We start from the raw sequence: 26,920 nt of genomic DNA, 5'->3' as shown, positions 1-26,920 counted from the left end.
TTTCTGCAAATAATAATCAGCCTTATTCAATAGGACTACTTTCTTCTTGGTTGGGGGGAGGGAGAGCAGTGGTGGGTGGGCGGGCGGTTTCCTAACTCAGAAAGAGGACAGTAGAAAAAGACCAGCGCCTCCTCTACTCCCTCCTACACAACCATCAATTCCGACCCGAAAAGATAGCCTAGTCTAAAATGGTAAATTAAAAATGCATATGGATCACTATTTCCTCTATTTAGAGGAGAAAGTCAAGCACAACACTATGTGGATTAACTACAGTCTGTTACTCATGTAACAAAGTTATTTCAATCAGATCACTATCTGACCAACACTTCCATCCCCTTTAAGCATGTCAGCAAGCATATAAAGACCATAAAAACCTTTGTTGTATTTTCTTATGCTCTCAAAGTCCAATCCAGAGGTTTAAGAGATTATATAGATTTGTAAATCCATAAAGGATTTTTTACCCATTTGGGGGTATATTCCACCTTCCCCTTCCAGGATGGCAACATTACATATACAGTTTCAGCCATATAAAATCAGGATTATTATAACTGGAAGTTTAGTTTGTACTTACTGTTCGTGCCAGATCTCTGCATACTACACTATGGGTCAGGAGCTGCAGTTTAATCTCTGCATCCCATTTTCGACAGTTCTGAATGTATTCATGACTTCCTACACAGTGCTTACTGTTAAATGAATGAATGCTGTAGTTACCTGCCATTTCAAAATATGCAACAAATGTTTTTCAAACAGCACTCAGATAGTCAAGATAGCCCTGTCTGAGTCCTCCTCATCCTTCAGAAATACTTTGAAAATCCAAGATCTAGGTTAGACATTAATATCTTGATTCAGCATTTAGTCCTGCAGAACATCTCTGAATTTTCAGCCATTGAAGAGAATTAAGACTGCCACAGGACGTAGGTGGTCTTAAAACGTAACCATTTACAGAATCCCAGTAGCATGCATGGTCAACGCCAATTCCAAATTAAGTATTTAAGAGTGCATCTTAATTCTGATTTAAAAATCATCAATTCCTTCTGTGCCTACAGATTCATTTACCAGGTTGCTGACATCTGAATAGCAGCTGAAAACTGTGTTGTTCTCTCACTATAGTCAAAAGAGCCTAGAAGCCTGCATACAAGCACTCTCATTCACCACATGATTTAGATGAGGAATAGACAGATTTCTAGGAAACTTTTCAAGTCGTCTTAGTTTCCTCACTTTGCAGGATATGGGATCCCAGCATATGCTCAGATGTTAAAACAGGAAACAGATCCCATATAACAAGTCTCTTTAAAATTCTTATCCACAAAGAGAAGCAAGAAATTCCAGTTACAAAGCCTTCTTCAGAGATTTGAAGCAAAGGAGAATTTGGTTGTTTAATTTTTTCTTTCAATCCATGAAGAATTTGAGAACCCCAGTCACACCACAGAATGCCGAATCATAGAATATCAGGGTTGGAAGGGACCTCAGGAGGTCATCTAGTCCAACCCCTGGCTCAAAGCAGGACCAATCCCCAGACAGATTTTTACCCCAGTTCCCTAAATGGCCCCCTCAAGGACTGAACTCACAACCCTGGGTTTAGCAGGCCAATACTCAAACCACTGAGCTATCCCTCCCCCCCCCCCAAGATTCTCTAACCCCCCGTTTAATTTCCTCCTACTTTTCTCTTGTGCAATGAGGTTCTCTCCTTGGTTATGAACCCAGAAACAGCCCAAAATACTACTTGTCTATGATAGATTAGAAATGACTACATGTTTTCCAAGTGTATTCCACATCATATTTGAAAAAGAGCATTCAGAAGTAAAAAGGTCACTCGGGGGCAAGGGGAGGGAGAAGGGGTATCCTTACCTCACAGCCTCAAGAGAGGAGAGAAGGCAATTTAGGAAAAGGCCTAAAGCCTGCTAAGGCAGAATAGGAAAACTTAAAATTTTCCCAAATGACAAAATATAAACATGTAACTAGAATCTACCATCAATAAAGAATGCAAATGTGGCTTGTATTTTGATGAGTCTAATCCTCCACAGTACTTTTATTTTTAAAGTGAGTAGGAGGGGCTACAAACCTCAGAACAACTGATTTAACATCACTTCCATTTCTATACCATGATCCAACACATGACAAGATTTGAAAGATGTTTATCAGAGTCTAGGATCGTGAAAACAGCCTTAGTGGAAACAGGATTCTCATTACAAGGCTATATTCCAAACCCCGAAGTTAGCTTTTACTGAACTTAAAGCAGTGTGAACTTTGTTCAATCCCTTATGATCTGACAGCCTGTTGCTTAAATCAGCACTTTATCCACAACATCAATTTCTAATGAAGAAGGCTCAGAAAACAGGAAGTTCAGGTAAGAGAATGAATATGAGCTGAAGTGTGAAAACTAGTGCTTTTTAAATGCCCCCCCCCCCGGACCGTGTCATCCCCACTTCAGTCGGACAGTCACACAACAGCTACTGTAACCAAGCTAGAAGAAACTCAAAGACCAGAGTAACTTTTGAAAGATTACTCTCAAGAGGAGAGTGGAATGAATATAGAAATGGGAACTGATCATCACATGATGTAGTAGAGCACAAAAGGCTAATACATGCTAGAACAGAAAAGCCAGTTCCCAGATTAATGAATCTGCAGGGACATAGTACCTATGCACACACACTTCCTCCCCTGTGTCCCCCACTACAAAGGAAAAGTAGTAATATTCAAATTCTAATATTCACTAAAAATTCAAATTTTACAAATTTACTTTTACACATTTAATGGATAGATTTTCTAGTAACTGTGTCCCGAACTGAGTGACAGTTAAACATTAATAAAAATTAAGTTGGCTTACTTCTGTAGAACTTCTTCTTGACCACAGACTTTCAGGATATAGCTGCTAATGTCTACTTCATTCAAGTCATCATGTACCCAGCAAAGTGCCTGCATTATTATAAGCTCGACAGGAGAACTCACTGTTTAAAAAAAATAAATAAATAAATCACCACCACCCACATCTGGAAGTTAAATTACTGTACACCTCTGCTAATTCAATTGTAGTTGCTTACTCTACTTTTACAGAAGCAGGCAACATTATCCTCAACACACACACACACACACACACACACACACACACACACACACACACACACACACACACACAGTGTCTTATCTGAAAGGGTCTCAAAGCACATTAATTACAGCACTCTCTGTAATACACATTACAAACGAGAAATCACTCTAGTCATCACTGAAATTCAGCCACATGTTTGAGGTAGAATGCGGCAGCTGTTGAACAAAGGTGCGACACTACATAACTGTTTAGGAAAAGAAAACCACCTCCAACTGAAGCTGGAAAGGGGAATTTTTTAGGCATGATGCAATTATCCAAATTGCAATCTTGCTGGGACAACCAGAAACCACATTCTGAGCCAGATCTTAGAATCTTTAATAACCAGAAGTGGTCAAAAAAAAAAAAATCAGTAATTTTCTTCTCAAACAGGAATCCTTATTGTACAGGAACACTGATTTAGACCCAACTTTGATGGAAGAAAATTAAGTAGGTTACTAAGGGACCAGGAGACGGCTCTGACAGATAACGTAGAAAGCCACTGCTTCTCGCAGCTCCCATTGGCCGGGAATGGCGAACCGTGGCCACTGGGAGCTGACATCAGCTGTACCCGGTAAAGAAAGTGTGTCGCGGCCCGCCAAAGGCTTACTCTGAACAAGCCGCAAACCAAGTTTGGGAACCCCTGCTCTACAGCAAGGAAAGTACCTGATCTCTCACATCTCGCAGAAGAGTCTATTATTCACAGTGGAAATATCCATATGCTGGTGGAAACCAATACAGGAAGTTGAGGTTCCATATGTTCTCATTCTGAGTTGCCTAATGTAGCAGCTACAACAGCAGTGTAGTTTGGCATTTGTGAAGCATGTAAAAATTCTAGGCGTCTACAGTTTCAGCTACTGCAGACTAGAACACCAGGGGAGTGCTGAGGCACCCATTTTCTTATGAGATAATTAACCCTCACGGAAAAGAGATTCTTAGCTGCCCAGATTCTTTCCTTCCACAGGCCATTCAGTATTTCCTGCTTGTTCAGGTAGGACAGATAACCGCAGTTGTCACCTAACTTCCTTACCAGGGATTGCTAAAAGTTAATAATATCCACATTTACGGCTGAGTTTTAATATATCGTGCAGTCCTGTCCCCGAAAGGAACATAACCTTTGCCACCTTCTTCAAGACAGGTTAGATCTTAATTCCCAGAGCAGTGTTTGTGATTGAATTGGGCTGATTTGCAAGTGTCTTGCTGAATCCATACTTTTTTGATGACTGGCATCATGTGCTCAAAAACTTAAGCGATTAATTTAAGTCAAAGTATCTAGCCCTTATAAATCACAAAAATAAGCGATTAATTTAAGTCAAAGTATCTAGCCCTTATAAATCACAAAAATAACTTTTGAAGTGTCAGCGGAATATGACATGATGCAAGGATGTCTATCTGACCCTGTAGACAGCCTCAAACAGCTTTGAGGGAAGTCTGAATAGCTTTGTTTCAGTGTTTTCAAATACATTTGAATAAAAAAAAATAAATAAAATTTAATTCATAACTAGGCTGAGAAAGATCCAAAAGGAAAATTTTCCTTGAAAAGGCTGTAAGTACCAAAAAAGTAAGGTTTAGAATGGGTGTGCCATCTCAATATTTATAATTAAGACTTTCAGAAGTCACTTTGAATTCAAAGGAATAAGTAACTCATTAAAAAAAATTAGCAATCTGTTGAACTACAAAAATGAACTGTGAACTATAAAATGGAAACACTTACCATCGCATGTAAATGTTACTGGCTGTTGGAATCCTTCAATTTCTATAGAAACCTTGATACTGGCATTCTCCCCACTTATATTTCTTTGCAGCATGACTGGACTGAGCACAAAGCCTGGATTTGTGTGCTGATTGGTATAGGGAAAGTTGGTCCTCAATCTGTAAACAAAGAGGGTTTTAGTTTATGAAATATTCTATGTATAAGTCCCTTGTCTGTCATGCACTGCAATGGACTTGTCTGAAAGTAGTACCAAAGCCCAGCAAGCAGTTGAAAAGGCTTTTTCATTCTTAATTTAAGCTGTAGATACAGAAACATTTGACTTGTCTGCTCTTTGCACCCCAAGACTGCCCACAACAAACAGATGAGCAACTAGTTTAAAATTAGTGTGTAGGCTGGAGCAAGAGATGACTTTCATAAGCTCATTGATACCCATTATCTTGATATTTGCATGATGTTCTGAATTTCCATGTTTAACTTTAAGTTACAATATAAATTTAAGAGAGCAAACTATACTGTAGCATCTGCATAAGACAACTAATTTTCATTAGTTAAAAAAAAAAATCCAACAGTTTTGGAATATAAATCCTCAAAGGACTCTAAAACATTTAGTCTTTGGGCACTGCTGATGAATACTGTTCAAATCCTATTATTTCAAACACTGAAATTTAAATAAAGAAGCAATGAAAAGGAGATAAGCTAAGGGCAAAAAATTTTTGAGGACGAAGGGAGCTCATTTTGTTTTTAAGTCTTGTAAACCAAATTGCTAATGAGAGCCAGGTATATGTAATGTTTTCCCCATTTGTTAGAAAAACTGTTCTCAAAAGTAAACTTTTTATTGTCAGTAAAAAGCAGCCACCAAAAATGCTATTAAGAATTAGTCACAATATTTAAAGTAATTTTAACTTTTTGCTGACCTTACAGCAATGTTACATGAAATTAGGAACACAGGAATTATACTGGTCTATAATGGTCTATCTAGCGAAGTATCCTACCTGTGTAACTAAGTATCCTGACAGTGACTAACAACAAATGCTTCAGAGAAAAATGGAAATCCCTTATATGGCAGCCTATAGAAGAGCTATTAGTGGTTTAAGTCTTGAAGCGGATATATTTAATTGTAACTCATTTTAAAACATTCTTATTTCTATCCAATACTCAAAAAATTTGCCTCAGGATCTTGTAACAGTGAGTTCCACAGTTTAATTATGAGTTGTGTAAATAAAATTGATGAAAGTTACCCAATGAAATAAAGTTATACCCCCTCCCTTTTTGTATTTGGAGATGGAGTAAATGATAGCAACCAACTGACAACCTCTATCTCATTCATTACTTTTTGTACTTTTTACGTCTTCTTAATTTCCTTTAAACTAAATATTCCTAATTTTAGTGCATTTAAATATACGGAAAAATCTTACACTATTGTTAAAATAGCACCCAGAATGTGCTAGGTGCTTTCCAAATTCAAAAGAAAGCAGTCCTTGTTCTGAAGAGTAATATTTCATGCCTTTAGTCATTTTTGTCATCTTTCTCTTGACCTTTTCTATGTCTACTTTGTCACTTTTGAGATGGAGTGACCAGGGCGAACAAAGTATTCAAAGCAATACTAGTTGGCTAATTGGATGCATCTTTCACAGACACATACACATCCCTACAAAGAATACAATATATTCAGGATCTTGTGTATAGTTTTAAAGCAAACAGACTCTGAGATCATGCAGTATCCAGTTCACAAAAACAAAGTAGAACAGAGATTGCTATTGAAGTACAGATACAAAATTGTAAGGATCTTAAGACAAATCAAATATTCAGGGTTCTACTTCTTAAATGATTCAAAAACACATAGGACTTGCCCTACCCTATCTGCAAATCATGTAGTTGGTCAGAGAGGAAAAGTTGAGGGGGCAGCAGAAAAGCAAGTCAGAGAAGGGGGGGGAGGAGGAGAGAGAAAAGAAAGCCTCCCTTACTACCTCCTCTTTGTCTCTCTTCCTCCTCCCAGGTCTTTACGTTCTCCTTGCTTTATGCTGCTCAAGGGGAGCAGCATCTCCCTTCTCCCAGCTACCTCTTTCTCCAATACCAGTAATAAGCAGAGACTCTAATAGACAACTCACTCTCCCTGGTGAGAGACTAGATTAGAGAACAAGTTGAAGTTTGATCATTGCAGTCAGCCTGGATTTCAGGTCTCTTGCCCAGGGAGGGCAAAGGCTGAGGACATCTTTCCTCAAGAAGTTTATGCCTGTCTGAAGGAGGTGGCAGCAGCTTGTGTGTCTGGAGTTGGGGCCAGGGGACAATGGCAATGACTGAATCCATTTCAAATGTAGAGATAGGGCTTGTTGTGGGGAGAGAGAAGGGAGGAACTGACTGGGAAGAGGTAAGAATGAAGAACTTTGAGGAGAGATTGAAAAACCATGTGAAACCGAGGGACAGAAAAGGAAGAGAAAAGGAAAAGCAAAACCTGTACTCTAGAAAAATGTGTGTAGGGGAACAGGAAGAGGCAGGATGTGATATCAGTAGATAGTCATATCAGTAGATCAAAAAGAAAAAAAGCATGCAAAAGACATTTACTGCTTAACAGAAAACAATGCCAAAATGTTAAGATACACGCCAACGAAAGAAAGGACAAGGGGTTGGACAGAACAGACTGAAGTGAGGAGAAAGACATACTGAAGTTCGCCTAATGCAGCAAAGTGTGCATGGCTAGTCCTGTGAACATTACTGGAAGTTTGTGATATTTGAACTTTGATATTTATTTCCAACTTCAGGACAGCAAACATCACCATTTAATTATCTGAGAATTAATTTGCAATCAGTAACTTCTTACTTGGTAACTGCTTGACAAAAAGCTGCCAGCTCTTGATTCCGCCCTTCAATATCTTGGAGAAGTGCATTTTCTGTTGTCAGGCTAGTGGTCCCATTGTCTTGCTACAATTAAAGGATAAAACAAAACTTTAAACTGGTTGAAAACATACTCCCATAAACCTTCAGATCACTAGTCAAACCTCAGAGCAATGCTGTGTCCCAACTATATTTCAGCTACATGAAATGTGAATTTACAGATATTAGCATACATATGTAATAAAAAAATGAATATTTCAGTTATGATTGAATTGGTTTTATATTAAAATTATCAGAATTGATTCTTTGCAACATTAGCGAATTGGAAAGGGAACACTCACGGAAGCATAGAATCTGGCTTAGATGGCTATTTATAGTCAAGATATGTGACAGCTAACTCTCCAATATGGCACTAAGTTCCCAAGTAAATGTAGCAGATACTGCACGCACACAATGATTGTCAGTCTTGTACTCTTATCCCATTTTATTAAAGGAATGCCAAGAGAGGATATTCGGTCTATTCTCTATTTTATGCCCCGGTACAACTTCCACCTGGTCAGTCAGAGGGCAGAATGAATTGAATAATGGCACCCCTCACAAATCAGTAACTTTCAGCATTCTGTATGAGCTCTATTGCAATCCTTGAATCCACGGTAGTGTTCTACCTGTGACCCCTGAGACTCCACACTGCAGTCTTTGAGGGCAACTGTGTTCAGAGGATTCGGATTTATTTCCAGCAATTTTTAAATGGAAGTGTTTGAATCAGCCCCATTACTAAGAAGAAAGCACCACTGCAGCCCAGATGCAAGCCAGCAACATCCTGAGCAACTGCTGTCTCTTCCCAGTTCAATAGTTCTCACACTGGGACACACGCTACATCAGAGGTGGGCAAACTACGGCCCGCAGGACCCTCCTGCCCAGCCCCTGAGCTCCTGGCCCAGGAGCCCCTCCCCCACAGCCTCAGTTCGCTCTGCTGCTGGCGCAATGCTCTGGGCAGCGAGCTCCTGGGGCAGTGCAGCTGCAAAGCCCGGCCTGACCCGGTGCTCTGTGCTGCGCGGTGCGTGGCTGGCTCCAGCTGGGCAGCGCGGCTGCAGCGCCACCAGCCACCGGTGCTCCAAGAAGCGCTCTAGCCACTCCCTCTTCCTTGCCTGAGAGCCTTGATGCAGAAGAGTATGTTAACACTACAGTTACTAGGACTTCCTGAAGGGGAATTTTGGGGTGACATAAGTTTCCCCTCACACTGGTTAAATAGTGTAAGTGGAACAGAAAAAAGGCAAGAAATCTACTCCCCAAATACTAATTTAGGCCCCTTGACCTTTTTGAAACATGTTCAGCCTTCAGGCTAAGGAGGGTGGCACCACTGCTCCAGCCTGAGAGGAGGTGTTCTTGACTATAACGGTCTATAAGTTATTGACACCAGTTCTGATCAAGCAATAGAAATATTGGAAGATCTGGTATCAACAGGTCACTGGGAATTTAAGCATTGTGCTAGCTAGTAAGACCAACTCTTGACCAGACACTCTCTCAAAAGTAGATAGGTAAGACTATTTATGGGGATACAGAAGAATCTGTTTGCCCTTCCCAACTCCTCTCCCAATCCTCCAGGCAACAGAAAGGGAAGAAATTGACTCTCTGTAGTTACTTCTGAAGAAGCTGAAACATTACTGTTCAATTCTCAATGGGAATGTTTAATCATATATAGTTCCAATTTTATGACTTCTACTTTAACCTTCTAAGGTCTAAAATACAAGTACCTTTTTATGGTAATAGATTGAATAAAATACAAGTGAGTTTATTTCAGAAATCAGTGCAACGTTTTCATGTAATAACCTGCACAAACATTCCGACAGCTGCTGTTAGTGAACTCTATGTCCAAAAATCTCAAGTTCATCTCTTGGCAAAAATGTACATTTGTTATACCAAATAAAGCTATTTAAATACAAAGCTATCATATGTATAATTATTATATTGAAGTTACACATTTTATTGGGATTTTAGCTTTAGAGCCTTCTGCCACCGTAGCATTTTTGAACCAGTTATTTTAATCATGCATTTGCTTCCAATTTAAAATCAGTTTTGTCACATAGCCATGCCATAGCAGAAAAATGTTATACTTAGTGCAAAAAAAAAAAAACAAACCAAACAAAAAAAAAAAACACTACGAAGAGATTCATAATTGCCATTTGCTCTTCATTCAGTTGTGCATGTTACTTACCACACAAACAGACTGGCCCAGTTTAACCAACTTTGATCTGCTGGGTTACTGTTATCAGTGTATTTATGCATTACCTGTAAGCATCTATGCTTCTGTGGATGCAATATGCTGTTTATTATACAGTAAGGAATTTTTGTTCACGTTATTGTGTGTGTGTAAAGCCAACCTTTGATATTTCAAAACTGAAACATCCAGAAGTGCCATGGCACCAAAGACAAGATAGACTTCTAAACAAGCGTTAAGTTACATTGTAGTAAAAACTGCAAGATACCATCTCCGCTGGCTTTATTATAATGGCGAAAGCGGCTTTTCGGATATCGAGTGTGGTAGCCTGCAACTATACCAATTTTCTATCAGAGTTTTCAGCAAGATAGGAGATTTGAGTCTCTGAAGGAAGCACTGGTAATTTGAATTTGTTGTTTCACTTGCAATTACTGGTCCTACTTCTTTAGTGTCTCATATCAAGGCATTCAAACATTTTTCCTTTCGGGTAGTGCATCTTCTAAATCCAACGTGGAGGGTAACAAGACTACTACTCTACTTTTTAGGATCCTTTCTGGTTTGAGTTACAGGGAGAAGACTGTGGATGACTAGCTATGTTAAAGGGCATTGTAGGTGTCATTAAACCAGATCTCAGGGAAGGAAAAAAGTTCAAATGACTCATCTGAAATCTGACCATAAAGAATGATGGTTAACTGCAATCAGCAATTCAGACTTCAAAACTTTCTTCCTTATTTGTTGGTAGTCTGGGGGAGTGTAAAGGCAGAGGTATTGCTCTCAATCTAGCATTGGCCTGCTAAACCCAGGGTTGAGAGTTCAATCCTTGAGGGGGCCATTTAGGGAACTGGGGTAAAAAACTGTCTGGGGATTGGTCCTGCTTTGAGCAGGGGTTTGAACTAGATGACCTCTTGAGGTCCCTTCCAACCCTAATATTCTAAGATTCTATATATCAATAATTCCCATGCCATGTTGTTTTCAGCCACTCTCCCCAACCAAACAATAAGATGTGCAAGGGTGGGAAGATTATTTGTGTCTGAGATCCCTTGAAGGGAGTTCCAATTCTCCAGATTCAAAGGACTAAACACAAAGACTAGTTGGAAGTTTCACCTAACAAGGTACTGTGGTTTTGTGTACTTTAGACCAGGATTTCTCAATCCGTTGGTCAGAACCCCAAATTGGGTCACCAGAATGGCTCGCCTCCCTGATCCAGGCACTGCAACTAGGGATGTAAATATTGTTTTAAAAAGTTAACCAGTTAAATTATTAAAATTATATCGTTTAACCGAGGCCGCCCCAGCATAGCTGGGGTCCCTCTGGCTGGCACGGGGCCATCAGGGCTGGGGCTGCTCTGGCTGGTATGCACAGGGTTACCAGTTAAGGTCGGTTAACGGTAAGCCTAATGCTTACCAGTTAACCTTTTACATTCCTAACTGCAACCTCTGGGGTCCCAGCACCGCTCAGGTTTGGCCCAGCCACCATGACGACAGGTGTCTGGGTAGGCCAAATTTAAGTGAGTGGCACTCAAGCTCCAAGAGCCAAGTCACAACTCCACTCTCACAAATTTGGTCCTGTCAGGGGGGCGGGGCCAAACCTGAGTGGCACTGCAATCCTGGAGGTTGCAATGCCCAGAGCCGACAGCCAAGTGCAGCCAGCCTCACAACACAGGAGCTACCACTGTGGGGTGAGTACTGGGCAGGATCCAACCAAAACTACCCCAGGGCCTCCACCTCCACACTATTTACTCAGTCGTGACAGGCCATAAACATTTACAGTGAGAACCACTGCCTTAGATAATGCCTCTCTTTCTATAGAGAAGGCAGGTGAAATCACATGAAGAGCCCAAGCTAGCAGCCCCCCATTTAAATTTGTGGACACAGTGCACACAATGGAAGGCCACTCAATTCAGGAACTCACATACACTCAGGTTCAGACAGAGCACATTTGCTTTTTCCCAGGACATTCTGCAAGTCTCATCTTTTTCAAGGCTTTTTAGGAAGAATGGATGCCTTTTGAAAGACTTGTGTAATGCATTGGATTGGTGGCCAGGGAAGGGTTACTCAGTCACACTGGGGCAACTCGTAACTTGTGTCTTTTTAAAATGTGTTTCAAGCTTTGGAAAGGTAAATCTAAAGAAATACTTGAAAAAAACCTACACTGAACTTCAGATGTGTTATACTGTCACTAAATTACCTCTTGGGATGTTTTGATTAGTCACATTTTACCTTTAATACTTCTTTGCAAGATATTTAAATTCCAATTCCAATTAATATTAGCAGAAAATTGCTAAATCACCTCAAAATATGAAGCCATTGCATAGCATGCATAGTTCTCTTGTACACTAGTTAAGCAAACAAAGGAGAGGAACTAGAAGCAGTAACTTGACCTTTTCTCTGCTAGATCTCTGGTTTGACAAACTTACCAACAGGTGGCTGTTTAAAGACATACAAAGTACATAGGAATGTGCTTGACAGTCACAATTCAATACAAAGTGGATGTGTGTCTACAGCTCTCACACATATATATCACTTGAGTGCTAACTTCAGATTAGCAAATTAAAATGGCCCTTAGAGATGGCTCCCACATGCAAGGTTTCCTAAACTGCCTCAATCCTGACATTTTGCTATTGGAGCTAAACTGGAAGTAATGATTAATGCTTCTCAGTGAATTTTACACAAACATTAATGCAGTCATCTTTTCACAAAAAGAGAGGAAGTGTGCACATGATGCCAGTCTTTCAACTATTTTACTATATGTCTTGTCTGCTAGCTTCCAATTACTTACATCAATTATGGCCTAAGCCGTTTTTAAACTGGCAGGACTGGAGCGAGGCAGATCTGTACAGAAAGCAGGTCAGGATATACATGCATTCACGTAACTAACTTAAAATAAATCTTTACACTGCCTTTATCCTGCTGCAGGTCTATGCTAGGACAGTTTAAGAGCTGCTCTAATTTACGCTGACTACCAACAACCCTAGAGGATTGAAATGCAGCCAAGAGTGGCAAAGGGATATCCTGGCACCATCCTCTTTCCTTCAACCACACCCTATTTTTCCTGTTAGCATGGAAGACAAGTGGTAAAGTCATCTCTACACAACCAGAGGAACCTCTGGCATTGGGCAAACATCTCTGGGCTAATTATATCAGTCTGGGGTTCAGTTTATGTGGCAGAGGATGAGGTCCTCATTGTATATAGTACTGCTCAGTTGAAAATGTAAGTTATGTAATTCACATTGCATCCTCAAGTTTTAAAATGCTATGAAAAACCTTGTAATACATGTAGAAACAGTAGTGCCAGTACTTCAGCAAGTCAACTTCATATTTATTCATATTCAAATATTGCATCTTGAGTTAAATAACTAGTTTCCAATAACCTATTCAATTGGTAACAGCTGCTCATTAAATCCTGACCAAATGAGCGTATGAATTCATAAAGCACTAAAATGAACTACGTAACATACATACAGACTAGAAACATGGTGATCCAAATTTGCCTGGTCTAGACCAAAAAGTTAACAGTTCTCAAAATTGCATGCCATAGGGTTGTCTACACGATGCAACAATCTGGACTAGAGGGGTGTAATTTCTAGATGTGTTGTGCACTAACTGACCCACCTGAAGTGGCATTATGTTAATATGCACTAAGGAACTTTTAGTTCATGATAGCAGTGTCTACATAAGCCAGTTATTTGTTAAGCACACTAGTGTGCTGTGCACTCACACCCCTCTAACTCATGTTGCTGTGGCATGTAAACAAGCCTATAGTAGTTTTGTTTTTGTTGTTTTATAAACAGTTTATTTTGTAATCTGAGTCTGGAAACATTACAAACAGTTTAGTTTGCTTCGTACCTTTAAAAGGGACCACAAATCACTTCTGCCAAATTTGTTTTAACCAGCTATAGTTACTACTGACAACGTTAAATTTAGCTGAAAGGTTACAGACTAAACTGAACAAAAATAGGCAGTTTACTTTGGGCATTTAATAGCATTATAGTCAGTTTCACTGTTTGGGATTTTACTAATCCCTGTTCCTATGTAAAATTTAAGGAAATTGGATAAAGACTGTAAAAATCACAAAAACTGGAATGTGGACTAGGTTGCAGGTGTAACACTTGCAACTACTTTTAACTTTTTTAAAATGGACTAGACTTCAAGGTAATGATATCTTTAAGTAACTCAAATTTGTCAGCAATCCAGTACAGCTTCTTAGAAGTTAGGTGATCAAGTCAGCAACACACAATACCAAATCACGCACAAGGAAACAGGAAGTTAGCATACAAAGAGGAAGGCAAACCCATGATAAAAGGTTCAATTCATATCACGTAAACTGCAAATCAGGAAAAACATTTGAATTTAAATCAAGGATATCACAGCATAGCTTTAGAAGTAAAAAAGTGTTTCATCACACTTAATCCACCAAGAGGAGGAACAGTTCTATGAAAAACACTACCCAGTAAGCTATAACCAGAATCAAAAAGAGTAATCTTACATTTAGAAAACACCTTTCAATTCAAGCTGTACTGTAGTCTACACAGGGATCACAATAATGAAATACAATAATGTGATACAACATTGCCACATCGGTAACATCACACAACTGTTTAAGACAGCTAACAAACAATACCTTACCCCACTGAAACTTCAGGGGGCTGTTTAGGGAGGCAGAATGTAGTCACTCAAGTTGAAGTTTGACTAGGGTTAATAATCCATTCCTATGGACAAATGTTATGGGATTGCTGATAACCACCAGTAAACAAGACATTCATTTTACGGATCATACAAAATATGGCAGCTCCTCCAGCACAACATTACTGAACCAATACTCAAATCAAGGTATTAGGAATGACTGAAGGAAAACTGTCAATAAAATGAGTAACAAACTTCCTGTAGCGCGACAGGTTTTCTTAGGAGGTTTTACATCAAAATATTGATCCAATTTACAAGTATAATTGATTTATCGCAGGCCATAATAGTGTGGGTGAAGGCCATGATGAACCTGATGTTTCTGGGGAAAGACATCTGATATGTTGTCATTGTTAAAGGGTTGCCTACAGAAGTTAAAAACAAGGAAACTATGTTTGCCTCTCTAAACACAGACTACAGGAAGAATGAGTTCACAGATCTCAAAGGTTAGAATTACACACAAGACAAAGTTATATTGACATTCTACTCCTCACGCAGCAGCTTTTCAAAGCTCTACCCTCTTACAAAATAGAGGGAACCATGGTGGGAAAAAGCCTTCCAAAATCGGACAACCAGCCCAGAACAGCAGGAAACACTCACTGAGATGCCAGGAACATTACCAATAGAAAATTAAGGAAGACAAACATTTATTCTCTTGCTTTGTCAATATTTCTTTTTCTAGAAAGAGCATGGTTAGAGGAAAGTCTTGGAGAAGATTTTAGGGAGCAAATTTAGAACTATATTTACTTTATAATAAGTATTTTAGAGATCCAGCAGAAGATCCATACCTTTGTTCTGTTTGGATGTTGTGTGGATAGTGTATGATGAAATTCAAATGACTGCTTTGAGAATTGTACTTTGGTATTGCAACTAAATCCTCTAAATCCCTTTTCTGTGGACACAATTTCCACAATGATGACTTTCCAGACTGTAAGGGGGAATTATAGCAGGAATTTTTTTCTGCTGAAGTCTTTAGAGATTTTATTGCCTCTTTTGACAAGTATGAGGAATTCTATAGTGAAAGGCTATTTTCTGGAGAGATGGCAGCTCAGGAAAGCAAATGTGGCCACTTTCAAAAGGTATAATTGCCAAACTGAATCAGTCCCTTGGTCCATCAAGTCACATACCCTGTTTGACAGTGACCAACACTGATTGTTTCAATGGAAAGCAGAAGAAACCCCACAGTAGGCAGATGGGAGATAATCTGCCTGCCACAAAGGTCTCAACATAATCCCTAATAAAATAGTTAAGGCTTGAAGCACGAGGTTTTATCTCACTTCCAATATTTTTATTTAAAGAACAACTCTGGTCGTTCGACCCTATACACATTTAATTCCTTCTAAATCTTGGTAAGATCTTAGTCTCAGCATCCTGTGACAATGAGTTCCCACAGTCTAGTTATGCAATGAGGGAAAAACATTTCAGTTTTGAATTTGTCACCTGTTTATGTTATGATGGGACAAGGATAACAAAAGCTTCCAATCTATGTTCTCTACCCCATTCATTATTTTGTATACCTGCATCATGTCCTCTCTCAAGATAAACAACCTCAGCCTTTTCAATCTCTTTATGTGAAAGTCATGTACCTTCCTAATCATTCTCATTGATCTTCTCTGGACCCTTTCTAATTCTGTAATATCCTCTCAGATGGCGACACCACTGATTTTTATAATGCCATTGTATGACCAGTTTTTGATTTAGTGCACTTTCACAGTGACACTTGAAAGTCTAAATCACCAAGCTAATATCTTTTTCCTGGAGATAAACTAAATAAAGCAAATACACTTGGCAAACATGTGTCACCAGTTGCTGAAAGAAGTGTATATCTTCATGAATTATTATGAATCAATGTAGTAATATTTTAAATGATTGCCTCGCCTCAGCATTCATGACACATTGTGCCAAGAGTCATTGATTAAAGTTCTAGCAATACTGGAAAATAGTAAACGGCTTATGAACTGATTTCTTAATTTTTTTCACATTAAAGTAAATTTAATAGCACCCAGCAAGGATTTAAAACTATTCACATGGCTACATATTCCTAGCAGTTTAAAACAAGAAATCCTATACATCTTTAAGATGTCTGCTAATTATATAGCTTGTTATCCAAGGAACGTAGTTTTAGCAAAGGTAACATTTCTGTGGTAACTAGGGCTGTCGATTAATTGCAGTTAACTCATGCGATTAACACAAAAAAATTAATCCCAGTTTTAATCGCACTGTTAAACAATAGAATACCAATTGAAATTTATTAAGTATTTTGGATGTTTTTCCTACATTTTCAAATATATTGATTTATATTACAACACAGAATTCAAAGTGTACAGTGCTCACTTTATATTTTTATTACAAATATTTGCACTGTAAAATACAAGTACCACAGTGCAATCTCTTTATCGTGAAAGCGCCACTTACAAATATAAAATTTGTTTGTTACATAACAATATAAAACTTTAGAGCGTACAAGTCCACTCAGTCCTACTTCTTGTGCAGCCTATCACTGACAAACAAACTTACATTTATGGGAGACGATGCTGCCTGCTTCTTATTTACAACGTGACGTGAAAGTGAGAACAGACTTTCGCATGGCACTTGTGTAACCAGCTTTGCAAGGTATTTACGTGCCAGATATGCTAAACATTAGTATGCCCCTTCATGCTTCAGCCACCATTCCAGAGGACATGCTTCCATTCTGATGATGCATTAATTAAATTTGTGACTGAACTCCTTGGGGGAGAACTGTATGTCTCCTGCTCTGTGTTTTATGTGCGTTCTCCATATATATCATGTTATATCAGTCTCGAATAATGACCCAGCATGTTTTTCATTTTAAGAACACTTTCACTGCAGATTTGAAAAAACGCAAAGGTACCAATGTGAGACTTCTAAAAATAGCTACAGCACTCAACCCAAGATTTAAGAATCTGAAGTGCCTTCCAAAATCTGAGGGACAGGGTGTAGAGCATGCTTTCAGAAGTCTTAAAAGAGCACACTGATGCAAAAACTACAGAACGTGAACCACAAAAAAAAAAAAAAAAAAAAAAAAAAAAATCAACCTTCTGCTGGTGAAATCTGACTCGGATGATAAAAAAATAAAATAAAATAAAATGATGATGAAAATAAACACACACTGGTCTGCACTGCTTTGGATGGTTATTGAGCAGAACCCACCATCAGCATGGACGCATGTCCCCTGGAATGGTGGTTCAAGCATGAAGGGACATATGAATCTTTAGCACATCTGGCATGTAAATATCTTGCAACGCTGGCTACAACAGTGCCATGCGAACCCCTGTTCTCACTTTCAGGTCACATTGTAACTAAGAAGCAGGCAGCATTATCTCCTGCAAATGTAAACAAACTTGTTTCTCAACGATTGGCTGCACAAGAAGTAGGACTGAGTGGACTTGTAGGCTCTAAAGTTTTACATTGTTTTGTTTTTGAATGCAGTTATTTTTTGTACATAATTCGACATTTGTAAGTTCAACTTTTTTGATAAAGAGACTGCACTAAAGTACTTGTATTAACTGAAATGAAAAATATTATTTTTACAGTGCAAATATTTATTATAAAAATAAGTATAAAGTGAGCACTGTACAGTTTGTATTCTGTGTTGCAACTGAAATCAAGATATTGGAAAATGTAGAAAACATCCCAAAATATTTATATAAATGGTATTCTATTATTGTTTAACATCACACGATTAATCTTTTCAATTGCGTGATTAATTTTGTTAATTGCTTGACATCCCTAGTGGTAATTGATTTAAGCTATCCACTAAATCCTCCAACCAGAAGAAAAGGAAAAAAAAAAGGAGGGGAAGAGGACTAGACTTGACATACTGATATATCAAAGTAAAAGAACTTTCGGGGGCGGGGGGGAGGAGGGAGAAAAAAAAAAAAAAAAAAAAAACACAAAACTTGTGTCTACTTTATACGTCATAAAAACACCCAATATTTTCTCTTGGCAGGTAGATCAACTTTAAGAGGAATGTTAAAGTTATTTGTTTTTAATCATTCACTTGATCGTGCAATATGGACTGCAGCCCTGATTTTGAAAGTATGGAATGTAAATTTTCACTGACATAAATGCCTGGGCAGGCAGCCTATTGCCTGCTTATGATATTGTCAGAAGTTTTGACCACCTGTAGCTCTAATTTCAAAGGGAGTTGTGCATGCTCAGCAACTCTGAAAGTCAGGCCAATGGCATATATTAGCAGTTAAGTTGCTCTGGATCATTTAAATCTTCAACATGTTTAGGAGAGAACAAAGGATGGAATCCCATCTCTCCTCTGCACTCTATTCCATGGGTTCATTGCACCACGACCCCTTTCTGACAACAAAAATTACTACATGACCCTCAAATTGGTCCATAATGATCAGATGTTCTAATTCAGCTGTTTCTGAGGGTAGGTCCACACAACCACTTAAGTTGATCTAACTTATGTTGCTCAGGGTTGTGAGAGTAGAGCATCAGCATAGATAGTCTTCACCAGATGCGCTACAGCAGTGAACTGCGCTGATGTAGCGCTTCTAGTGTAGACATGCCCTCAGGAGTGATTTAGAAGAGATTAGAATCCACTGGTGACACGCATGCTCAAAGTTGAACTTGTTAACTAGAATTTAAAAACAAGACAATAAAACTGCAGCTACTCATTACAGCTATTGGATATTTTCATTCTGAACATGAATGTGGGGAACTTTATATGGTTATCTGCATATAATTTTCACTGAGGTGTCTGAGTTCCAGGAGCAAGGGCAACAGTTTGAGTATGCTTATTGTTTAATTATAGAGTTAAAAGTTGAAATGTATGTACTACGTGACCCTCAGGTTAAATTAATCTTTATAAAATTTATGTAACATTAAAAAAAATCCAATCACTACAACAGGAGTTACCATACAGAGAAACTGTTTTTTAAAAACACCCAAAATCACTCTCTTCCTTTCACTGAAGGGGTCACAGAATAGCAAATGCATTTCACAACTTCTTCAGTGAACCACAAACACTTCTTAGGAGGCAACTACTCAAAATTGATTAGATTAAGTTAGGATCACTCTAAAAGAGCAGTATTGACTATTCCAAAATTCATCAAAGTTACACACAACAGTCTAATGAGTGCTGGCTTATTTGAAGATTTATCCCTGCCAATGGAGTCTTTTTAAAAAGACTCCATTTATGGTTTATATTAAGGACAACATAGATGCAAATTTTAATCCAAGTATCTTGAAAGATATTGTAACCAGTATTAGAAAGATTTATTATACCTGTGGTGTTTGGTCCTGTAACTTTGCAAGCTGAGTTGTTCGAATGTTTAAAGACTGGCTTCTTGTAACTGTTGCCCCAGCAGTGGATTTCCCATTCACTTTTCTTTCAAGATGACACGTTACTAGCAATTTTTCTTCTAGCAGCACAGCATCCCATGGATCTTCTGCAACTGTACTCGAAGTCACCTTTGCATCATCCTCTGCATTACACAAGATCTCCACATTATCCACTTTTGGTTTACTTAGAGGATCCAAGTCCAGCCAATCAAATTTACTAATATCACTGGAGTTTTCTGAGGTTGGTAGTTTAGGTACTATAGACTTAAAATCAGTCATCTCTAAGTCAGTGCTGGATTTCCCATTTTTCAAGAATTCGGAGGTGCTGGCTATTTTGTCAAATACTTTTGCCATTTCTGGCGTGAGTGTTGGAGGATACATGGGCAGGCTTCCTCGTGGATGGAAAGGTGTAGTAGTTGTCAATGGGTATGAAATGTATTGAGACCGCCCGGGAAGACTAAGATAAACAGGTTCTGTAGATTGATAGGTGGACATGCTTATGTGGAAGCCATTTTGAAATACACCAGCTTGTTTATTGTAAGAAGCTGATGGGTAAATAGGAGGTAAAGTGCAAGTCACAGGCCCAGGTAGCCGAGGTGTCCACTGTCCTCTTTGACCAGTAGGCCCAATATAAAATGGTGAAGAAAATGATGGGCTCAGAACAGGAGTTGCTGGTAATGCAGGTACTTTACTAGATTCAAAACTTTCATCTAGCAGCAGTTTCTCTAATTCAGCATGGGTCATTTTATCTATATCAACAGTGCTTAATTTATCTTCCACCCTCTTTTTGGCAGCAGCCTCTGGAAACACCATGAGATCATGGTCCTGTTTATTATGAGTTTGTGCTTTTTGTCTGGTGCTGCTTAAAGACTCAGAAGTTTGCTTATTACCAGTTACCACTCTTTCCTTTTGCATCTTAGCTAGTGCCTCAGCTTCCATCTGCAATGCCTCTTCTTTGTCCACATCTTTTGTCCTTGCAGTTCCCAACGAAGGAGATGAACGCTGTCCATTGCTACTGGATATCTGAGCCATAACGTGAAAGCAGATGTCCATTTAAGAGATCAATCCCTTCTTCCTAACAATCTTTGGCCCTTGACTTTGAAAATAGATTCAGTAGACCTGAACAGAAAAAAAAAAATTAGAAAGACATGCACAGGCATAATTTGTACACTATGTACATAAAGAACTGTTTAAGCTGTAAAATGTAAACTCAAAGCTTTACATTTAATCCATTTCAGAATATCATATTTTCTAGATTTCTAACCAGTTACAAACCTTTCCTACTATTCTGACTGGATTTATGTAGTTAAACTAGGTACAAATTTTATAAACACACACAGTTCAGAGCTTAATTTTGTTGGGCTCTTTGCAATAATTTATTATGTTATCAGCAATGTCATGCAAAGAGCAGTTATGTTTTGACTGGAGGTGAATGCTGGTCCAGTAGTTAGGGCTGTAGCCTAAAACTTAGGAGACCTGGTTTCAAGTCAGGAAATCTGTGAGACTTTGTACAAAGTCACATACCTTCTTTGTGCCTCAGTTTGCCATCTGTAAGATGGGGAAAATTCCCTCCCTCACAAATGTATTGAGGGACCCTGAGTACCAAAGACAGGTAGTGTTCCCGATGCACACTCCAAAAGGACCTGCTCCAGTTTACCACCAGTAAGTTTAACAAGGCAATAAGGACATGTCAGACTGATGATTAGGGCCCTACCAAATTCACTGCCATGAAAAACAGGTCACGGACTGTGAAGTCTGGTCTCCCCACTCATGAAATCTGGTCTTTTGTGTGCTTTTACCCTATAGTATGCAGATTTCACAGGAGAAGACCAGTGTTTCTCAAATTGAGGGTCCTGACCCAAAAGGGAGTTGCGGGTGGGAGAGGCGGGGGGTCCCCGCAAGGTTATTTTAGAGAGGGGGTGCTGCGGTATTGCCACCCTTACTTCTGCGCTGCCTTCAGAGCTGGGTGGCCAGAGAGTGGTGGCTTTTGGCTGGGCGCCCATCTCTGAAGGTGGTGACCTGCCAGCAGCAGCGCAGAAGTAAGGGTGGCAATAAGATACCATGGCATCTTTACTTCTGCGCGGCTGCTGGCGGTGGCTCTGCCTTCATAGCTGGGCTCCTGGTTAGCAGCGGCCGCTCTCCAGCCACCCAGCTCTGAAGGTAGCACCACCAACAGCAGCAGCACAGAAATAAGGGTGGCAGTAGTGCAACCCCCCCCACACACACACAATAACCTTGTGACCTCCAACTCCTTTTTGGGTCAAGACCCCTACAATTACAATACCATGAGATTTCAGATTTAATTTTTTAAAATCCCATGACTGTGAAACTGACCAAATGGGACCATGAATTTGGTAGGGCCCTGTTGATGATCACAGCGTACCACACTTAAGATGCATCACTATTAGCAATACTAAACTCACGATGAAGGATTTCATGGCCTTTGGAGGAGTTTCATCATACTTTGTCATCATAATTAAATTAAGCATTTAAAAATGCTTTGTCACATACAAGCAACATATCTAGGTACATTCATACTTAATTCCCATAAGACCAATATAAAATAAGTGGGTATTATTCCTCATTACACAAATGAAGGCAGAGAGGCTAAATGACTGCCCAAGGCCAGAGAGCAAATCAGTGGCAAGGCTGGTGTTTGATTCACAATCCCATGGTTCAAACCATTAGACAGTTCTTCCCAATACTAACTAATAAATTGGAACACATTTTAAAAATAGACTGTACAATAGACTGCCACAAGGACTCTGGTCTTGAGTCTGAATTTTCAGTGTTTACCATACTATACCTATTTCCACTTTCCTCTATAGCTGTTAAACATGGGCAACTTGCTGCTGAGCCAGAAAACTTTCACCAACAGCAGCTGAGCTATTATACATATTAAATGGCAAGATAAAAATCATGAATAATGAGTTTCTGCAAAGAGGTTATACAAACACCAGTGAAGCTATGCTTAAAGCATAGCGTTACTGGGCTGGATATGCCCTCTACATGGAGAGCATTAGGCACCTAAATAAACTGTACAAAGGGAAACAAAAATTGGACTTGTATGTGGTTTTGGTTCTTTATGATGTACAAAGTTTACATGAATTTTTCTTTTGCTCTTTTAAAAAATTCTGTTTTTAAAATCAGAAGTTGATTTTCTACACAGGATGAATCTAGACGACAACTGGTGAAATAAAATTGTAAGCCAGAAGAGTGAAAGCTGAGCCTTCTTGAGGTAACTGAGGAAAGGACACGAAGAGATTTTTAATGCAGCTGTTTACAGCTCTGCTTTAGGCTTTTATTACACCTATTTATCCTCAATGACAAATATTCTGGAAAGAGGAAATCAAAGGTTCTACACCCTCATTCTTCAGTTAAGGGTTGAGAATACGCATCACCTGTGGCTCCCAAGCCAGCCCTCCAGCAAGACCAGAACTGACATTCCTGACATGAAGGTAAAATAAGGCTTCTTGTTGTCGAACTTTTCAGGCCTTCTTTATTCATTAGAAAGCAGTAAAAGATCAATTTTTATAAATACCTTTGCAGGTCACCTCAAAAGGCACAGAGAGAAATCAACATGTCCTAAAAGAACACCTGTTGTGACAGAAGTTGACATGGAAAGCTACAGCAGCAAACAAATTAGTTTTTGTGAAGTACATCCAGTGCCAAAAGCTTATTATAAATAATTGCTGTAGAGCCTGCAAGGTATGGGGCACTGTACATACAAGGCAGTCACTGCTTTTAAGAATTTACAGTTGATTTAGTTTTGAATTGAGATTAACAATAAGAGTGCCTCACAAGTAAGTATTGCAGACAGCTAGCAAACACTACGACATTTCAATTACTGATCTATGAAAAGTCTGTAAATCAATAAATGGTTTCATAGATCTACAAATCAACTGCTCTTCATAAATGATTAATCCTCTTACATTCACAATTACTTCTGTGGAGGAAGAGAGAGTGGTACAGAGCAGAAATCCATATGGAAAAAAGGGGAGTGGCTTTCCTGACCTCCAGCTAAGAATCCACCATTATGTTCTAGAGGGGAAAAAGTCCTTGAAACTAATTTTCATTCCCTATTCCCAAAACCAAAAAATTCTTATATGAAGGATTCCCTCTTATGCCTATAACTAATCGCCTTAGTTTCAGGTCCGTGTTAAAATTATAAAAGCAAATTCATATCCTTTTATTTAAAAAATGAAGTCAAACTCACAACACACATGCAAACCATATTTGAAAGTTTAATCCATGCAACAAGGCATCCCAAAGCACAATACATTGTGTCAAAGTCTATTTTAAGTAAATGTTTTATGTTTGTGCTAGGGCAAAGACTACCCAAATTCTGTGGTTAGATGTTAAACTGCTAAGGGTAGGTGGAGGAAATAATTAAGCAGGGTTGGGAAGCAAAGGCCTTTGGTTTTTTCTTTGTAACAAACTTTATAAGTCCATCACAATAAAGCCTTTAGGAAGAACTTTGCACTAAATAATATTTTGATTGCTAAACCAGCTGATCCACTCCACCAGCTTATGATAAGTTATAAAGATGCACGCTACAAAAAAAAAAAAAAAAGTGGATCAGTTCCCCCACTGCTTTGAACCTTACGTAGCTCTGTATTCCAGTGCAAAGTGAGTGTAAAATGGACACAAAATGCTTCCAACAGTCGTGTTTCACACTCACTGTACAGAGATATGCAAGGTGCAGGGCAATGGATAAATCAGGCTCAGCATGTTAAACCTGCAATAGAATTGAGAGCCCAGATTTAAAAAATTTGTATTTAGCTGCCTCCAAGCCTTATAGCTACAGATTAGTCTATGTTCCATTTCCTTCTTGATTTTGTAGATCAATCTCTGATAATTTTCATATAACTTTACATTGTGCCTCTTCGTATAACCTTGTGGTGGGTCTACCCACGTGTGACCTCTGTTTTCATGGGACTTTGTATCAAAGCCTCATTTAGAAACTTTGCATTGCCCTTGGTATAATATTATAGCCCCTAAGAATAGAATAAGATAGAAGAAAAATTTCTTTTTGCTAGCAGTAAAACAAGAACTCTCCCCCCCCCCCCTCTTAATCAATTGCCCTATTGAATGAATGAGGTGTGAATGAGCAAGGCATGGAAGGCAGCACCTCCAGACAGCCTCAACTGTTGGAGAGGGGCTGGGAGCCAGACCCAAGGACAATAAAACGTGTCAAGTGGGCTCATTAAAGACAAGCAGACATACCGACGGCCTCGGGGGTTAGAAGCAAGCACCTTCTTTTGGAAACACCCTCTTTGCAGCATTGGAACAACACTCAAAAAAAAGCAGCACAAAGGACCAATGGACACAGACACAGAGTTTGAATCTGGTCTAGATTTGCATAAGAGGAAAGCTGCTATAAAAGTGAGGTGTCTTGCAGAGGACCCCGGGTCTCGTCTTGTCAACATGGGAGCATCGATCCGGATCGGCAGAAGCCCGGCTCCACCACCTCCCCCATCTAACTCACCTGGCCAGTGAAGTTAAGGGGAGCAACTAATTGGTAACAAGACGGAATGGGTTTGTGTGTGTGTGTGTGTGTGTGTGTGTGTGTGTGTGTGTGTGTGTGTGTGTGAGTGAGTGTAAGTGTAATATATTATATGCATATAATACAGTGTTAATGAATACATGTATTAGTAATAAATGTGGCATTTTGCCTTATTCCCCCTGAAAAGATCCTGTGCAGTACTTTAAATACAACAATTTCAACCTAAATTTCTCACTGAACTGATTTGCCCTCAACACCCATCACTATACTAGTGCAGGAATATGGTTCCTGTGTGTTCCTTACACTACATGCATACACAAAGAGAATATATTTAAGGCATAACTCAAGGGGCACAACATCCATATAAACCTCTACTCCGATATAACGCAGTCCCCGGGGAGCCAAAAAAAATCTCACCGTGTTATAGGTGAGACTGTGTTATATTGGGGTAGAGAGAGAGGAACCACTTCCTGCCCCAGCTCACCTCCGCTCTGCCTCCGCCTCCTCCCCGAGCGTGCCGCTCCGCTTCTCCCCGCCTCCCTCCCTCCCAGGCTTGCTGTGCCAATCAGCTGTTTGGCACGGCAAGCCTGGGACGGAGAAGTGGAGTTGAGTGGTGTGCTCATAGGAGGAGGAGGAGGTTGTGCTGGTGGTGGAGGTGAAGTGGAGGTGAGCTGGGGCGGGGAGTGGTTCCTCTGTGCCCCCCTCCCCTTACTGTGGCCCCCCTACCCCAGCTCACCTCTGCCTCCGCCTCCTCCCATGGAGGAGGAGCGGAGGTGAGCTGGGGTGGGGGGGGCCCTGGGGAGGGCCACAGCAAGTAACGGGGTGTATGTGTGTGTGCACACGCGTGGAGGAACCGCTTGCAGTAATACAAATTCTGATATAATGAGGTAGAGCAGCCCCGTCCCCTGGAGTGCTGCTTTACCGCATTATATCTGAATTTGCGTTATATTGGACTGCATTATATCGGGGTAGAGGTGTACAAACTTTCTTGTAGGGCTGTCTATCACAGTTAATGCCTGCAATTAACTGAAAACAAAATTCATGTGCTAATTTTTTTAAGCAGCATTAATCACATACCTCTGGGCAGGAATGGTATCATTGGCTGCACAGTGTCCGGTCAAGCCAATAACCCAACCCACCTCCAGAGGACAGGAAGAGAAGAGGAAATGAGAAGAAGAAGAGGCTCCCATCCCAGCTCCAATGGAGAGGTAGGGATCTTGACCCCACCACGCCCCCCCAGCTCCAGGGACCGACACCCCTCCCACACTGTGTCCCATTAGTCCTGGCCAGCCCCCTCGCTCTGGGGACTGACACCCACCCCCTCGCCATGTGCCATTGCCCCTGGCTGGCTCCTCACTCCAGGGACTGACATCCCCACACCATGCTCCAGTGACCCCAGGCTGGGCTCTCATTCCAGGGGATACCCATAGAGAACAGGGGTCTGGCAAGCTCAGCCTCTCTTCCCCTGCTGCATACGGAGTCCTTTGGGTAATAATCTACCCTCCCTTGCAAACTAGGGCTTGCTCAGCTGAAGGGAGCCCACCTAGCTCAGTAAAAGGAGGCAATC

At 39.9% G+C, this 26,920-nt stretch overlaps 1 protein-coding gene across 2 annotated transcripts in view; it reads right to left on the bottom strand.

Moving 5' to 3' along the window:
* Window positions 1-26,920, bottom strand: part of PIK3C2A (phosphatidylinositol-4-phosphate 3-kinase catalytic subunit type 2 alpha) — a 90,774-nt gene that overhangs the window by 52,323 nt on the left and 11,531 nt on the right. For both annotated transcript variants that reach the window (XR_010600498.1, XM_005308697.5), the window contains exons 2-6: window positions 19,791-20,966; window positions 7,615-7,715; window positions 4,797-4,954; window positions 2,828-2,948; window positions 572-683 (exon numbers count right to left, since the gene is read on the bottom strand). Coding sequence is in view for 1 of the 2 variants with exons in the window: in XM_005308697.5 (XP_005308754.2) it covers window positions 572-683; window positions 2,828-2,948; window positions 4,797-4,954; window positions 7,615-7,715; window positions 19,791-20,900 (1,602 nt within the window). In the remaining variant the exon portion in view is untranslated. The remainder of the gene's footprint in view (window positions 1-571; window positions 684-2,827; window positions 2,949-4,796; window positions 4,955-7,614; window positions 7,716-19,790; window positions 20,967-26,920) is intronic.

This window comes from Chrysemys picta, chromosome 4 (assembly GCF_011386835.1).
Source record: "Chrysemys picta bellii isolate R12L10 chromosome 4, ASM1138683v2, whole genome shotgun sequence".
Classification (NCBI taxonomy): Eukaryota; Metazoa; Chordata; order Testudines; family Emydidae; genus Chrysemys; species Chrysemys picta.
Note: the sequence above shows the minus strand (reverse complement) of the source record. Positions and strands in the feature narration are given on the sequence as shown.